This window comes from Artemia sp. Qi Xiang Cuo, chromosome 14 (assembly GCF_049724085.1).
Source record: "Artemia sp. Qi Xiang Cuo chromosome 14, ASM4972408v1, whole genome shotgun sequence".
NCBI classification, from domain to species: domain Eukaryota; kingdom Metazoa; phylum Arthropoda; class Branchiopoda; order Anostraca; family Artemiidae; genus Artemia; species Artemia sp. Qi Xiang Cuo.
The window spans coordinates 34,887,323-34,903,624 of NC_142807.1; the positions used below are offsets into that span (position 1 = coordinate 34,887,323).

The 16,302-nt window shown below is 35.6% G+C and overlaps 1 protein-coding gene across 2 annotated transcripts in view; it reads right to left on the minus strand.

Moving 5' to 3' along the window:
- Positions 1-16,302, minus strand: part of LOC148944404 (uncharacterized) — a 110,753-nt gene that overhangs the window by 78,984 nt on the left and 15,467 nt on the right. For both annotated transcript variants that reach the window (XM_089099663.1, XM_089099662.1), the window contains exon 2: positions 7,383-7,558. In XM_089099663.1, the coding sequence (XP_088955789.1) occupies positions 7,383-7,523 (141 nt within the window). In that variant the 5' untranslated portion in view covers positions 7,524-7,558. The remainder of the gene's footprint in view (positions 1-7,382; positions 7,559-16,302) is intronic.

Below are 16,302 nucleotides of genomic sequence, written 5' to 3' on the forward strand. Positions count from 1 at the left end.
TGCTTTTTTTTGCTGTATTTAAAACGCGGTGAAGTAAGATGTAGGGTGAAAAGGATGGCTATTTCAACTTGAAAAATGGGTTTAGGCTGGACATTATGAAAAGAAGGTGATCTGAAATTCATTTTGAAAAGTATTGCTTGGTGTATAGGTATCCAATAAGCTGTAAAGTTGTGGGTGAAAAGGATGGGTACTTCAACTTGTAAAATGGGTTTAGGAAGGACATTATGAAAAGAACTTGCTCTGAAATGCCTTTTGAAAAGTATTGCTTGGTGTTGAGGTATTCAAAAAGCTGTAAAGTAATGTTGTGGGTGAAAAGGATGGTTGCTTCAACTTGTAAAATGGGTGTAGGAGGGACATTAAGAAAGGAACTTGCTCTGAAATGCCTTTTGAAAGTATTGCTTGGTGTTGAGGTATCAAAAAAGCTGTAAAGTAAAGTCGTGGGTGAAAAGGATGGATGCTTCAAGTTGTAAAATGGGTTTAGGAGGGACATTAAGAAAGGAACTTGCTCTGAAATGCCTTTTGAAAAGTATTGCTTGGTGTTGAGATATCCAAAAAGCTGTAAAGTAAAGTTGTGGGTGAAAAGGATGGGTGCTTCAACTTGTAAAATGGGTTTTGGAGGGACATTAAGAAAGGAACTTGCTCTGAAATGCCTTTTGAAAGTATTGCTTGGTGTTGAGGTATCCAAAAAGCTCTAAAGTAAAGTCGTGGGTGAAAAGGATGGGTGCTTTAACTTGTAAAATGGGTTTAGGAGGGACATTAAGAAAGGAACTTGCTCTGAAATGCCTTTTGAAAGTATTGCTTGGTGTTGAGATATCCAAAAAGCTGTAAAGTAAAGTTGTGGGGGAAAAGGATGGATGCTTCAACTTGTAAAATGGGTTTAGGAGGGACATTATGAAAAGAACTTGCTCTGAAATGCCTTTTGAAAAGTATTGCTTGGTGTTGAGGCATTCAAAAAGCTGTAAAGTAAAGTTGTGGGTGAAAAGGATGGATGCTTCAACTTGGAAAATAGGTTTAGGAGGGACATTAAGAAAAGAAGTTGCTCTGAAATGCCTTTTGAAAGGTTTTGCTTGGTGTTGAGGCATTCAAAAAGCTGTAAAGTAAAGTTGTGGGTGAAAAGGATGGATGCTTCAACTTATAAAATGGGTTTAGGAGGGAAATTAAGAAAAGAAGTTGCTCTGAAATGTCTTTTGAAAAGTATTTCTTGGTGTTGGGGTATTCAGAAAGCGGTAAAGTAAAGTTGTGGGTGAAAAGGATGGATACTTCAACTTGTAAAATGTGTTTAGGAGGGACATTAATAAATGAACTTGCTCTGAAATGCCTTTTGAAAGTATTGCTTGGTGTTGAGGTGTCCAAAAAGCTGTAAAGTAAAGTTGTGGGTGAAAAGGATGGGTACTTCAAGTGATAAAATGGGTTTAGGAGGGTCATTACGTAAAGAACTTGTTCTGAAAAAATATATTCGAGGGGAACCAAAAGGTTGGGGGGATGGGGCACTTCTGTGTCTCAAATGCGCAAATAAAAAAGTATTAAAAAAATGGGGGGGGGGGGGCAAAAAAGCTGGGGGGGCTCTTTGGGGTTGGGGTAGAGGACCCTTTGGGGTTGGGGTAGAGGGTCCTTTGGGATTGGGGTAGGGGGGTTGTTGGGGTAAGGGACCTCACATGACTGTTCAAATGGAACTTGTGTATTATAACAACCACAGAGTTTCACCCTCAAATCCTCTTCTAAATCATCTTCTAAAATCATCTTCTAAAATGCCTCAAACGGTTTCGCTTAAATTGTCTTCTAAAATGTCTCAAAACGGTTTCGCCCAAATAATCCCTAAACGTAATTTCTGCGAGTTCCTTTTGTTTTGGCATCCCTGCGCTGTCACATTTGAAATTCCTAGGAAACTCTTTCCCGCGTTAATCTCTTCATCTCTAAGATATTCTTGGTTACACTATTATGGATTCGATAGAATATTAATTTTATCCCTCAGACATAAAGATCAATGAAGCCGTATTTAAAAATAGAATATTAATTTATCTCTTTAGAGTCCCGTAAAATTCCTAGGAAACAAGTGATGTCATTTATAATTCTCTTTCGTGAATCAATAGTTCCCCTTAGAAACAACAAATTAATTCCCCTTTCTTGAATCAATAATTCCCCTTAGAAACAACAAATTAATTCCCCTTTCGTGAATCAATAATTCCCCTTAGAAACAACAAATTAATTCCCCTTTCGTAAATTAATAATTCCCTATAGAAACAACAAATTAATTCCCCTTTCGTGAATCAATAATTCTCCTTAGAAACAACAAATTAATTCCCCTTTCGTAGATCAATAATTCCCCTTAGAAACAACAAATTAATTCACCTTTCGTGACAAATCAATCAACATTGACATCATCCGTCATACATTAATAAACTTCGCCCGGAGACAATTCTCCTGGACGAACTCCAACAAATCAATTTCTCAGAAATTCACTTCCCCTTCGATTACGCAATCAATTTCTCGGAAATCCATTTCCCCTAGGGAGGCTATGCCCATATATGGTGTTCGTACGGAGTTAGACTCAATTGTAGATGGCAGCAGTGGTGAGGGATGGGAGTCGTTATGGCTTCCCTACTAAACAGTTCGTGTTTTTTTCCTAGGGGTGATCGTACAGACCCAGTGGCTCTAGAATGTCGGGAGAGGGCTCATTCTAACGGAAATGAAAAGTTCAAGTGCCCTTTTTAAGTAACCAGAAAAATTGGAGGGCAAATAGGCCCCCTCCCATGCCACTTTTTCCCAAAATCGTCCCATAAAAATTTTGAGAAAGCTTTTTTTCAGCATAGTTGATAGGCCCAATAAATATATCTTTGGAGATAAAATGACCCCCTACAGCCCCTGGGAAGAGGTTATAAAATTCACCCATTGTTTTTTTTTGTTATTGGGAAGTAAGCATACATTTTTCGGATGGTGAGGGGAGGACGAATTTTCTGCCGGGAGAATTTTCAATGGAGAGGATAGTTTCCAGGGGGGATATTTTTTGAGGAAATTTTACACTGGGTGAATTTGCCTGAATTCATATACGAAATTTCTTTATATGTCTTGCTTTCTCTTTGCCGATTCAATTTTACGCGTGGGGATGTTAAGGGTAATTGTTCGGGGTAAATTTTCGCCAGGATTGAATTGTCCAGAAGATATTTCTATGGGGAGGGGGATTTTTCCGTGGAGGGGGAGGCAGGTATCCTGGCCTTATTTAAAAAACGATCAGAATTTAAAAAACAAACAAGTTCTTTCAACTGAAAGTAAGGAGCAACATCAATACTTAAAAAGAGCAGAAATTATTACGTATATGAGGGGGGTCCCCCCGTCCTCAACACCTCGGTCTTTACGATAAAGTATAAATTTTGTCCTAATTCTTTGAAAACGACTCATGAAACACAAGGGTCGTTTTATTAGAACAATAAGTAACTTTTTTTTTAAAGTACCAAAAAACTTTAGCGTGATGAGTGAGGTGTAGAAGGAGGGGGGAGGGCAAACCCGTCATATACGTAATAATTTCAATTCGTTTTAAGTTTTAATACTGCTCCTTACTTTCCGTTGAAAAAACTTATTTTTTTTCATTTAATGAAGCTTAAAGACAAACAATTTTCTAAAGGCAATGGAAAAAGAATGTCAATTAAAGTAAAAGTATATAAAAATCATAAAATTAAGTAAGCACAAAAATAAATAAAACAATAGTCTACTTACAGAAACTAAGATATAAACTCCCAGAATTTAGTCTTGTTTAGCAATGCCGAAGCGTTGGACAGATACTTTTTTAACAATATCGACAGTTTTGAACTTGGTTATCAAACACCAAAATATTTAGATTTTTAATTAAATATTTTTAATATAATCTGAATACCAAAAGCCAGTATATTGGATACCTTTATACTTCATAACTGTAAAAATTCAAATCTTTTTCAAAGTGACAACTAGATAAATACAATCACTCCTGGAATAAAAACTATAATAAAACACAAAAAACGTTTTTATACAAGGGGAAAATACAAACATTCCCAGAATTCCGTTCAGGGGAAACATTTTTGATTATAGTGGCTTCATATATCAGCTCATGGGTACTCTTACAATGCAAGCGAAAGTTGACGGCATATTCTTACCGAAATTGCACCTTATTAAGTTGTTTTCCTTGTGTTTTCTATAATTATACGAACTTTCTTGTGTTCTAATAACTGCACTAATTACTAATAAACATATGAATGTTATCAATAGTTTAGCTCTTATGCTTTCGTTATTGACAAGGATCGTTATTTACTATGAAGAATTTGATTTTTCTTTTGCTCCAATCAATTCATATAAAAAAAATGTTTATGTAAAACTGGTTAAGGGTTACTCAGTCACAAAGCAGAACTTATATTTTCCTTATTATGGGTCAAAATCTAATGGAAGGCAACCAACAAGGGGGCAACAAACATTTTTTCCATGGTTTTCGCTATTCTGCTCTCTTTCCTTTGGTTTCCTTATAATTACTTTATAGTCCCAAATTTCCAGGGCGGGGGGGTCATGGCCCCCCGCCCCCCTTGCCGGCGCCTATGAGCTGGACATAACAAAATATGGAGGCGATGGACTAGTCCCAGAAAGATTTTGAATGTATTTTTTCTTTCGGCTATGCAATCTGATACTGATTCTAGTCAAAGATTAAGATTGAGTTATTAAGCTTCAACCAAAGGATAACTTTTATTCTGCAATAAAAATGTCACTTTATTTTAGTTCAAGGCTACTTGAGCAATTAACACGGTGAGCACATGAACTGCTTACGAGCATACAAACAGTTCAGTAATTAGCCGCCCAGATGAAAAATACGAGTAAAGGCCTACTCAGGAATCCTAGTTTGATCATTCTTTGAAGAAATAAATAAAACTAAAAAAAAACTATTATTCTTATAACACTAAAATATGTACTTCCAATTAATTTTCAATAGCCAGAGGCAGCCAATCTCATTCTCCTGTGCTGGTATGTACAATGATCTGATACGTTTATCTTTCCTAGATCAGGACTTTAGAAGTGAGCAAATCCAGACTATGTTCCTTATGAATAGCTCACTCTGAGCTTACATACTTAATTAACTAGATTTTGTACGCCCTTATCATGACTCATGAGATTGAAAATTTATTTCGAGCGCTCCAGTCTCTTTGTTAGGCCCAAAAGGTGTCATTTAATGACACCAAATTTAACCTCACCTATTTCAGTTTTAACATGCTTCATATCTGCTTAAATGGCCTCCAGGGTGCTCAAAGTAAATTGCACATCGACAAATTGTTTCACGCAATGTTATAAATTCAGCAAATTCTAGTAGATTCCCAGTCCATTTGTCGTTTCTTCGTTGTACTCGTTGATACAGAAAAGGCAATATTTAACTATAAACTAGCATATGCTTTCCTACAAAACTGTATGTTACTCTAAAAAGAATACTGAATAAACAGACATTACTGTAGCTAGTAGGGCACAATGATGAGAGGCCCTCTATTCGATTTCCCATTCTTTTCACAGATTTTCTCAAAATTAGAAAATTTAAAAACGGCTATATCCTACAAACATTAGGGAGCTGGCACTGTCAGTCTAACCAAGGGTTAGTCACAAGAAATCAATGGTCATTAATAACCATTGACCCTTTTCGTACTTGCAAAAAAGGGGAGATTCCTGACAAGACTAGCCTGAACAATTCTCCTCCACAAAAAAAAATTAGAAATCGTGGCTCAGAAATACACTTTCTTCATACTTTGACCTTCCCTTCTAGGAAAAATCCTCTGATCCCCTTTTCAAAGTATCAGACCTGTGTCCACCTATAACATGGTCTCAAATGCAAAATGTCTCTTAACATTATTGATAATAACTTTTTTTTTACACATACACATCCAACAAAGGACCAAATGATCGCCAGCTTTGTTCACCCCCTCATTGGATCCCCTAAGCTCCTTTATTTTTAAGTTCTTTGGCATTTTAAGAGAGTAATAGAGTAAAGCAAGCGAAACTTCAGAAATCAGTCTGAAAAGCAACTGCTTACCCGAACTTGAAAATGGACAGATTATGAAGATTAGCTTATTTACAGACCTTGGCAAACTGCCTTTCACTTCTTACTGATATGGAACCGAACTTATATGCTAAAAGAAATATCTTAAAAAGTTGTTTTAGAAAAATAAGATCCAGAACCATGCTACTATTTAAGTTTTACTAAAATTTTGAAGTAACTTCCTATATCTAGGTATTCCCCATTCCAAAAATGGAATATTTTTCAAATTAGTCCCAGCACTCAATTTACACATACTTTATTGGACTATACACGCTGCCTAGTAGCATGGAGGACAGCTTAGCTTCGGAAGGAGTCACCCTAATATACCTTAACACACACTGGCTGGATGGACCTCAAGAAGCCACTAAGAATTTATCTCCTGAATCTTTCCATTAATTAAAGCTCGATAACAGAAATAGGGACTCTGAATCAATTATGATTTTTTTCTGATATTTTAAAGAAAGAAGTTGAGTTATATAAATGAAAATTCTAGGAATCAATTCAAATATAAATTCCTGAAAATCTCTGAAAGTCTTATTCACCTAGATCAATTATTTTCTACATAAATATTAAAGAAATGCAACCAAAAAGTGATTAGAAAGACTACTAAATAGAGAGTCAAACAGTATATGTCTTTATTCTATTTGATTTCTGTCCTATAAGAAAAATTAACCAGTGATTGCCTATTGCCTAGTGACTGCCAGTGACATCTATTACGTAATGGCCTGCAGACATTTCGAACTAATTTACTCAAACTGACATAAATAGCCATGGGCGCCAATAAGCTGAATTTTGGGGGGGCTTACCTGGTCTAATCGGCACTTCTAATGCTGTATGATAGATATCTCAAAACAAAAATATGAAAACATAAGGCAGCATCATTCAGCCAGAGGGGGGGGGGGGTGGGCTGGTGCTCCCCCCACCCGTATGGGCGCCCATGTAAAAAGCACCTCTGGAGAACTTCCACACATTAAATCAGGCCCTTCCTTCAAGACATTACGCCTCATGCTCGCAATGCCTACTTATTTATTAAAAATTGAAAGTGTCTAAACCTATACCGAAAAATAGAACGCCTATAAAAAGCCATGCTTTTGTTCTGGTACAGTTTCGGAAGCTAGTGGTTGTGGTTCCATTTTACTGGTAATAACGGTACAAAATAGCAAGACTGATGTACTATTGACGAAAAAGCGTAATTTCAATTACAGGTGGTGTAACTGTAGTTATTTCCTTGAACAGGCTTTTTTTTTGCATGATTTGATGAAAATAAAGAAATTACATCCTTAAATAAATGTAAATGAAAGAAAAAATGACAACGGAGAAAATATTGAGTTAGATTAATATAGCTTACTTTATGGGTTTTAGACTCATAAACCACTTCCAGTGTATCATCGGCAGTCTCGTTAGAAGTAATATTGTCGAAAGAAGAATAGAGCGAAATAATAGAAGAAGAAGAAAACCTGACAGCAGGGTCTCCATCTTGCCCATCCATGCTCCTAGACAGATATGGCAATCTTTCAATATAACCTGAAAAATTAGATGTATGACTTGACAATTATAAATATTGAGAACTATTTAGCTGGAAAAAAAAATATCTTTTTATCAATATTAATGTTAGCCCTAAGTTCCAGGATACCTTGTGAAATAAGCACAGAACAACAGAAAAATGCAGAACGAATCTCACAAGTCACTGTATTAAGGAATCACACTATGTGCATGACATTGTATAAAACACACTATGTGCATGCTTGTTGTCAAAGAGGCGTATCAACAATATCTAAGGAACAGCAGAGAGTATTAAGTTGAAACTTTCAGGGTATGTTTTGGGATATTGAAGAGTGATCAGGGGGCAACCAGCACCCCTTGCCCTTTTAAGATGTCCCTTCCCCTCTGCAAAGATTTGAAAACAGCATTTTGTTCAAAATAGTCAAAAGGTCTAATAACTATACCTCCAGGGATGCCACCCACAGCACCAGGGCGAGGACTGTAAATTATGTAATTTGACCATTCTTTACATTCAGGAGTTATCATTATAAAAAGAAGGAATGTTTGATTCTGTGCATGTCCAAAAACGCTGGGAATTTTGGCAAAACGGAGGTGAAACATCAGGTAATTTTGATGGTATGTAAAACTAAATTAAAAGACACTATGTGCATCCAGTTTATCAAAAAGGCGTATCTGCAATAACTAAGAATGGCTGACAGTATCAAGTTAAAAGTTTCAGGGCATGTTGAAAAATGGTCAGAGGTAATCATCTCCCACCCATGCCCTTTTTAAATTCACTCCCCCCCCCGAAGACTTTTGATCAAAAATTTTGAAATGGGCATCTTGTTCAAAATAGTCTAAAGGTCAAATAATCATTTTCCTGGGGATAACACAATCATCCACAGCCCCCGGGGCAAAGATTGTAAGTTATATAAGTTACCCAATGTTAATATATATGGTTGGGTATTGGGAAAAGAAGACAGGTTTGATTCTGTGTCTCCAAACAGGATTAGGGTATTGAGGTGAAACTTTCAGAAAATGTTGAGGGGGATGCCAAACAAAATCAAAACACACTAGGTTCCATGCAGGATGGTTGTCAAAAGGGTGTACCAGTAATATCTAAGGAACGGCTGAGGGTATCAAAATGCAACTTTCAGGGCATTTTGAGGAGGATGTTTGAACAGTGATTGGAGGACAACCCCCCAAGCCCCTTTAAGTGCCCTCCTAAACATTCATAGAATTCTGGAACATTGATATTGTTCAAAATATTCGAAATGTCAAACAATTATGCCTCCAAGGATTCCAAGCCCCCAACAGTTCCAGGGCAAACAATGTAAATTAGGTAATTTGTCCATTTTTTACATACAGGATTTTTCATTAGGAAAGGGGAGGATGCTTGATTTTGGGGGTGTCCAAAAAGGCTAAGGGTATTGAGGTAAATTTTGGAAAATGTTGATGCATATGTTGAGCTAAATCAAAAGACACTATGTGCATTCAGGTTATCAAAAAGGCATATCTGCAATATCTTAAGAACAAGGTATTAACTTGAAAGTTTCAGGCACACAACTACTGCAACTGCTACTGTGAAGACTTGCAACTGCAACTAAAGATTATCTGCAATGGTGAATAGTTGCAACTGTGACTGCTTGTGACTTTCTTTGACTAAGATTACTTGTGAGTGCAGCTATGGGTAGCTGTGACATCTTGCGACTGTGAATGCAACTATTTTAACTTGTGACTACTTTCAGGAAATTCTGAGGGGGATATCAAACAAAATCAAAACATGCTAAGCGCATGTTGGTTGTCAAAAGGGTATATCAGCAATATCTCAGGGCATTAAGGTGATACTTTCAGGGCATATTCAGGGGAAAATCTTGGAAATGACCGGAGTGCAGCCAGCTTTTCCCCTACTTGCCTTATTTAGATGCCCCTCCCCAACACTGATCGAAAATTTTGAAAAATTATTTTGTGTATATTATATAGTCAAAAGGTCTAATAACTAAGCCTCACGGGATGACGACCCTCCAACAGCCACAGGGCAAGGGTTGTAAATTATGCAATTTGCCCATTGTTTACATGCAGGATTTACCCTTGCAAAAAGAAAGATGTTTAATCGTGGGTGTGTCAGAAAAAGCTAAGGTCGTTAAAGGTAAACTTCCAAAAAAAATTGAGGAGGATGCTGAACTAAACCAAAAGACACTGTGTTCATCTGGGCTAGCAATAAGGTTATAGTGCTGTATAAAGGTGGTTCTTGGAGTGATCCTGCTTATTATAGGCCAATTTCTCTCCATACTGTTTTCAGCAAAAAATTTTGTAAGGCTATGCTATACGGGTTTCTTAGATGCAAAAGAATTTTTGCATGATTTCCAGTTTGGATTCCAAGCAAGTCACTCTACAGAGCATGCTTGCGTCGCTCTCTTGAATTTGATTTATTTAGCAATAGATTCTGGTCATATCCTGGCAGCTTTATTTTTGGATTTTCATAAAGCTTTCAATTCCTTGACCCATTGGATTCTTCTTTGGAAACTATTGCATGCTGGTATTAGATCAAATGCTTTCTCTTGGTTTGAATCATATCTTTCTGGTAGGCTTATTTCAATTGATTCACTTTTCTGAAGCCCTTCTGAAGTAGATTATGGTGTCCCTCCAAGGTCTGTTCTTGGCCCCGTTTTATTTCCGATTTATGTTTATGATCTGATTTTGGCTGTCAAAAATATCAAGCCTCTAGCATGCTGCAAGCTATGTCATCCTGATGTTCGTTTGTGTTCCAATACCACTTCTAATAAAGATTTTCTTGTTGCTTTTGCAGTTGACACCACTCTTGGGACCCTTGGGAAGAAAGACTGTGATATCAAGTCTAACCTTGTGACAACATTCGAGAGAGTTATTTCATGGTTTGATGCGAATTACTTGGTCTTGAATGCTGGCAAGTCATATTTTCTTTTTTTCTCGAATTGGTATAGCTTTCCCTCAGCTTGCACACCTTTAGGTGTCACAAGGTTCCTTGTGTAGACTAGAGAATCGGGTGGTCTGGTTTCTTGGTATACTGCTTGATGAGAACCTTTCATTTAGAAACCATGTAGCCATGATTCGGGTTAAAGTCTCATGGAGTTTGAGTATCCTTCAAAAACTCAGACACACATTTCCTGGATGTATTTTGAAGCTTCTTTTTTTCTGCCTTGTTCAGTTATATGTTTTGTATTGCCCCATTGTATGGATGTCTACTTTTCCTTATAAACTGCGGTCACTTTCTGCCATGCATAATAAAGCATAGAGTCTGGTTATGGACACCAACCATTTCTCACCTAAACTGTTCTTAAACCTAAAGTCTATTTACATACTTTCTTGTGCTTCTTTTGTCTTTTATCAGCTTCATGGCAATCTTTCAAAATCTCTTCAAAAAACTCCTGTTTATTTCTGATTCAGCTAAATATAGCCTTTGTTCTTCACTTAATATATGCATTCCTCCTACCCCTACTATGCCGCCAGATTTCAATCGTCTCATTGCTTGTCAACAGGTCTGGAATTCCCTACCTTCTTCAGTACAGAGATGCCACTCGTTTGGGACTTTTAAAACGATTCTTAAGGACTATTTAGTTAAGAGTCAAACAGAATAGCATATTTTTTTTCCTCTGAGGAGTTGATGTCCCCTGAGTGTTTATTTCATGGTGTATGATTGTCTTCCCTGTGTTTGGACTCCCAGGCTGCAGGTATGTTCTCTTTTTAATCTAATATGTTATTTGGCTGTCAGGCCTCAGGTATGTTCTCTTTTTAATCTTATATGTTATTTGACTGTTGTGTTATACTTCAATAGTAAAAGATTTTTGTTTGTTTTAAGCTTGATTTGCATATTCAATTTAAACTTTACTTGTTGTTAGGATTAAATTATTCTTTTTTATTAGTACCTGTTGCATGTTTTTTGCTATGATTGTTGATTTAATTTCTATTTGTTTAGAGTTCCATTTATTATTTAATAGTAATTTCTGGTTGTTTTGAGTTTGAACCATTGTAGGTTTTTATTTCTTCTGATCTTAAGTTTAATATGGTCTTTACTTTTCTTTGAAAAAATTCTTTTTGAGATCTTTTTTTTTCATTAATTTCTGTTTGTCTTGATTGTCAAGGTTTCAAGTTCTTTCAAAATCCTCTATCCCAAAATATTTTTTTTATATATTCAGATACTTAAATATTAAAAAATACATGATAGTGTTCCAGTGATGTTAAACATTATATAAAAAGTTATTACCCTTATATTACACTAAAGGTCTTTTTGAATGCACCCATGATCAAACAATCCTACATGTTAAAAATGGACAAAATTGGATAATTTACAGTGATTGAATGAAACAGGAAAAAGAGATTCAATAAATATAATGGAGTTGTTCATAACTGTGATTCTTTAAATTATTTCATTTGTGACTTAAAGGAAGAGGATCATTAGGATTTAACCATTATTGGATTTATTTGTAAATTACCAAAACTAATTTAAAATTTAGTGCAAAGTAAGTATATTAACCTCATTTTAAGCATGGCTGTTGAGTGAGAGAATAATACAATCTTGAACTGATGAGCTTTCAGTAATTATTATTATTATTAAATATCAAACATTCAGTTTAATTTTATTAGTTATTTCCAAGACTGTTCAAGACACAAATAGTTAGTGACCTTTTCTAACAGTTGTCACACCTGTGCAATACCAAATCTTCCAAAATATCTAGTGGTGTATTTCCCCCAGAAAATTCTTCCTGTAGAATCATCCTCCATCATATGCATAACAAAGCAGCCACAGAGAAAATATTACAAATAAAAAATAATGAAAAGAGTCGATTTTGGTACATTCTACCAATATTCCGAAGTTGGGCCATGGAGGGCCAGGGCTCCCACAAGTTTTGGAGTAAAATATTGTTACTATTTTATTTTTATTTTTCGGGGGGGGGGAAGGCTTGGGCCAGGGGCCCATAAGCTTTGGAATAAAACATGGTTTGTATGTTTTTTTTTTGGGGGGGGGGTATGGAGGGCCAGGGGTCAGCTTCTGTAAGTTTTGGGATACTGGAGAGTTATGCCTCTTCTGAAGGAAACATCTTCATAGAATAAAAGCAGTAAGCATACTTTTAGATTCCTCATTTTATGTTCCTTTTCAACATAATAGTCAATACCTTGACAATGCAACTCCCTCCCACCTCCCTCATGGACCCATATATAGCCCTAATAATATATTTCTTTGGTGCCACTTACATGTTCTGATTCATTGCATAAATGGATACCTCCTGTGTAGACTCAAAAATGCTCAGTTTAGCCTAAGCAACTTATTTGAATATTGGATAAAAATATTATTTAAACAGTGTAAATATGTGAATAATAATGGAAGAAAACTTGATAATCTGATTAATATAAGCGTGATATGTATCATAAAGTAAGAATTTTGTTGTTTTAGCGCTTTATTTTAGTGTGACACATATTTGTATATATATCATTTATGTCCTAAGGCTATATATGGGACCATCTGGGGGTGTGGTCACCCCCAGATGATCCACATTATCTGAAAAGTGAGCATGATATTTGGAAATAGTATAATATAAGGAATCTAATGTTAATACTTTTATTTTAGTAAGCCATTTTCTTAAAAAAAATAATAATAATAGCTCCATCATTATCCCCATTTAGTTTTTCAGTCAACATTCTTTCCAAATATAATAGGCTAGTTGCTATTCTCAAAATTGGACCTCAGCAACCCCTTATAATGGGGCCAGATGTAGCCCTAAATAATACATTTAACTGTTGTTTTCTAAGATAATTTCTTAAACCACATTGGCACGACATAACATAAAGAAAGAAAAACGAGCAAAAATGGGGTTTTTGAAGGCCAAATGAAAATACTGAAAAAAACACAACAAAGCGAATATTTTGAGGAGACAAACGCCTCTCTTCTTCAGCGTGAAACGAAAAAATATAATCAGTGCAAGTACCAAAGAAAAAACCAACAAATAAAACGCGAAAAGTCAACATAAAGGTGAAAAAAAAAACAATGAGAAAAAAAAAAAAATTAAAAGATGAATAAAAATAAATAAAAGCCAAACAATTTTAAGAATTAAAACCAAATACCTAAAAACAATAAAAGTGAGTTGTTTTCTATTAATGCATCCATGATCTTATCAGGGGACTGGGGCCCATTGTCATAGGTTTGACCATGGTAAATGGAAATAATATAAATAAGGAATCTAATGGTACCAGTTTCATGTATTTAGCATGTTTCTTTCAGAAGGGACCAACTACTATATTTATACCCCAGTAAGGGACTGAGATGTAACTACAACAGCAAGAAGTATCATATTTAGAAAGAGGAAAAGGTCAAGAATAGCAGCTCTCTGCATGAAGATATGCTAGGAAAAAAGAGACATTTTTAGATTGCTAATTTTGTACTCTTTTTCATGGTTTTGTATACATTTTTGATAGTTCATCCCGCCACCTCCTCTAAATAGCCCTAGGTGATGCACAAATTAGACATAAAAGCATAGTTGCACTACTTGATTCCTTATTTTGTTCCTTTTAAAAATAATAGTCATTATCCTGACAATGTACCCCCCTATATATGATATATAGTGGCAATAATATGATGTTTGTAGTTTTATTCATTGATTGATCAGGTTTAAGACTGGTTACACTGTGTGGACTTGTAGATATCCAGTTTATTCTGAGGGATTGTGCTGAATATTGGGTAAGAAAATACTCTGTTAAATGAGGGGATGAATTGTCAAAACATGAACAAAATCATAAAAATGAGCAATATAAGAATGTCTTTCTTTTGTTCTAGTATGTCTCTTTCTAGAAAACTGCTATTCTTAACCTTTAAGAGGAAACAACATTGAATCAAAAATTAAATAGTTTATTTCTTTTGTATTTCATTACTATCCTACAATAAATTAACTAAAAATACCCAAGGTAAATTTTCTGTTTTCAACATAATTTAGCTTGGATGAAAGTAAATACTTTATTTGATGCCTTTTTGCTCTTTCATAATTCAATAATTAAATTTTTAACATTGGGAGAAATAACATTCTGAGCCCTTCACAGGGCCCCAAAAGATAAAACAGTCCACAGTAAAACAATCATAAGTTAAAAACATGTTTCCAACAGCTGGAGTGCCTATAGCTGCCAACACTTGTTTTCAGATGCCATTTTGGGGACATGATGGTCTACAAGCGTTAAACACAACCAAATAACCCCCACTTTACCAAACATTGAATCTAGCAACATACACAAGGCCACTCACATAAGCTGTCAAAACATCTTGTTAATACACAAGGGAAGCGAAATTTCTTCTCCAAGAGTGGTGTCAATGATTGGAATAGTCTTCAAGCTGCAATAGTGATTGCACCCACAGCAGGGGCGGATCCAGGATCTTTTTTAGGGGGGGGGGGCAAAATAAGTTGATCCAATAAAAAAAAAATTAGAGGGTGGGGCGCAAAATAGATTGATCTGATAAACTTGCATTAGGAGCAAGTTTAATTAATGGAAACTTGAGTTAACTAAGTAAATAACACTACTTTAGACTAAGCTAGGGGAGGGGGAGGGCTTGCCCCCCTGGATCTGCCACTGACCCACAGCTGTGTCCTTTGAGTTCAGACTTGACAGGAATGGAATCATAGTCATGGAAATATGAGTGGGACTGTCCATCCTATTTATTACCCACTGATACCAACCTTATGCAAGTGCCTTGCTTGGAGGCTGATGCTGATTTTTAAACATACCTAACCACCTTGCTTACTCTATCCAGAGTTACTATTATGCTGTGGTGTCAGCTTTGAACCACTGGAGCATGGTTATCACAGGCCATACCTACCTTGTGGTCATCATTAGCCTACTGAGTGTTCTTAAATTGCATCTCTCTAAAAGACCAATTTTACACAATGCCACTGGGCACTAAAATAGTGACAAAAATTCACCATCTTCAACACAGAGCACAACAGATCTAGTGCAGACCTTAATTTTGCTCCAAAGTGCAAACTAAGGTAATTAAGGTAATGATCCTAAAAATAATAATGTCCAGTTAGAAAAAAATTGCGATTTCTTGCTGACTTGGGAATAATAATTATTATTTTCCTTAGTCTCAATAGTAAAATATTATTTTGACAACAAATTTGTAGGAATTATTAAAAAGAGTCCTAAACCCCTAAAAATCACATCAAACTTTATTATTAAGGGTAAAGATGTAGATTAGGGGCTATTGAGAAGGAAACATGTAAGGAAAACAACTCTTACTTTACAATATGCATAATAATTGTAGCTAACACATTTTGCATGCAACCCTGCTATACTTTACCCCCTCTACACAATAAGGGAGGGGTGATGGGTAAAGTATATAGCCTAGCACAAATTATGGGTAAATATTTTACAGTTCATATTATTGACTTACAAATAAAGTGAACATACCACTCAATACCTTTTTTTATGCTCTTGATGAATATAATAATTGCTTCTATTACAAATTCAAACTTATCCCCATCTCCCCCTAATGTGCAAATATATACCCTGAATTAGAATATACGATGAATTATCAACAGCAAAGTTTCAAATTGCAAAATTCAGTGCAATTTTGCCAACAGCATTCAAAAACTTGAAATAATAGAAAAATGCTTTATATTTGAGTTGCCTAATAAATGAGGTTTGAATTGTCATAAATAACTATTTTTGGAACATGTTAGGCTACTCTTGAACAACTTATTTATAAACTAGTGATATGTTTTTAACCACTTTTCAATAACTTAACTGGTGTTGATAACTTTTTTTTG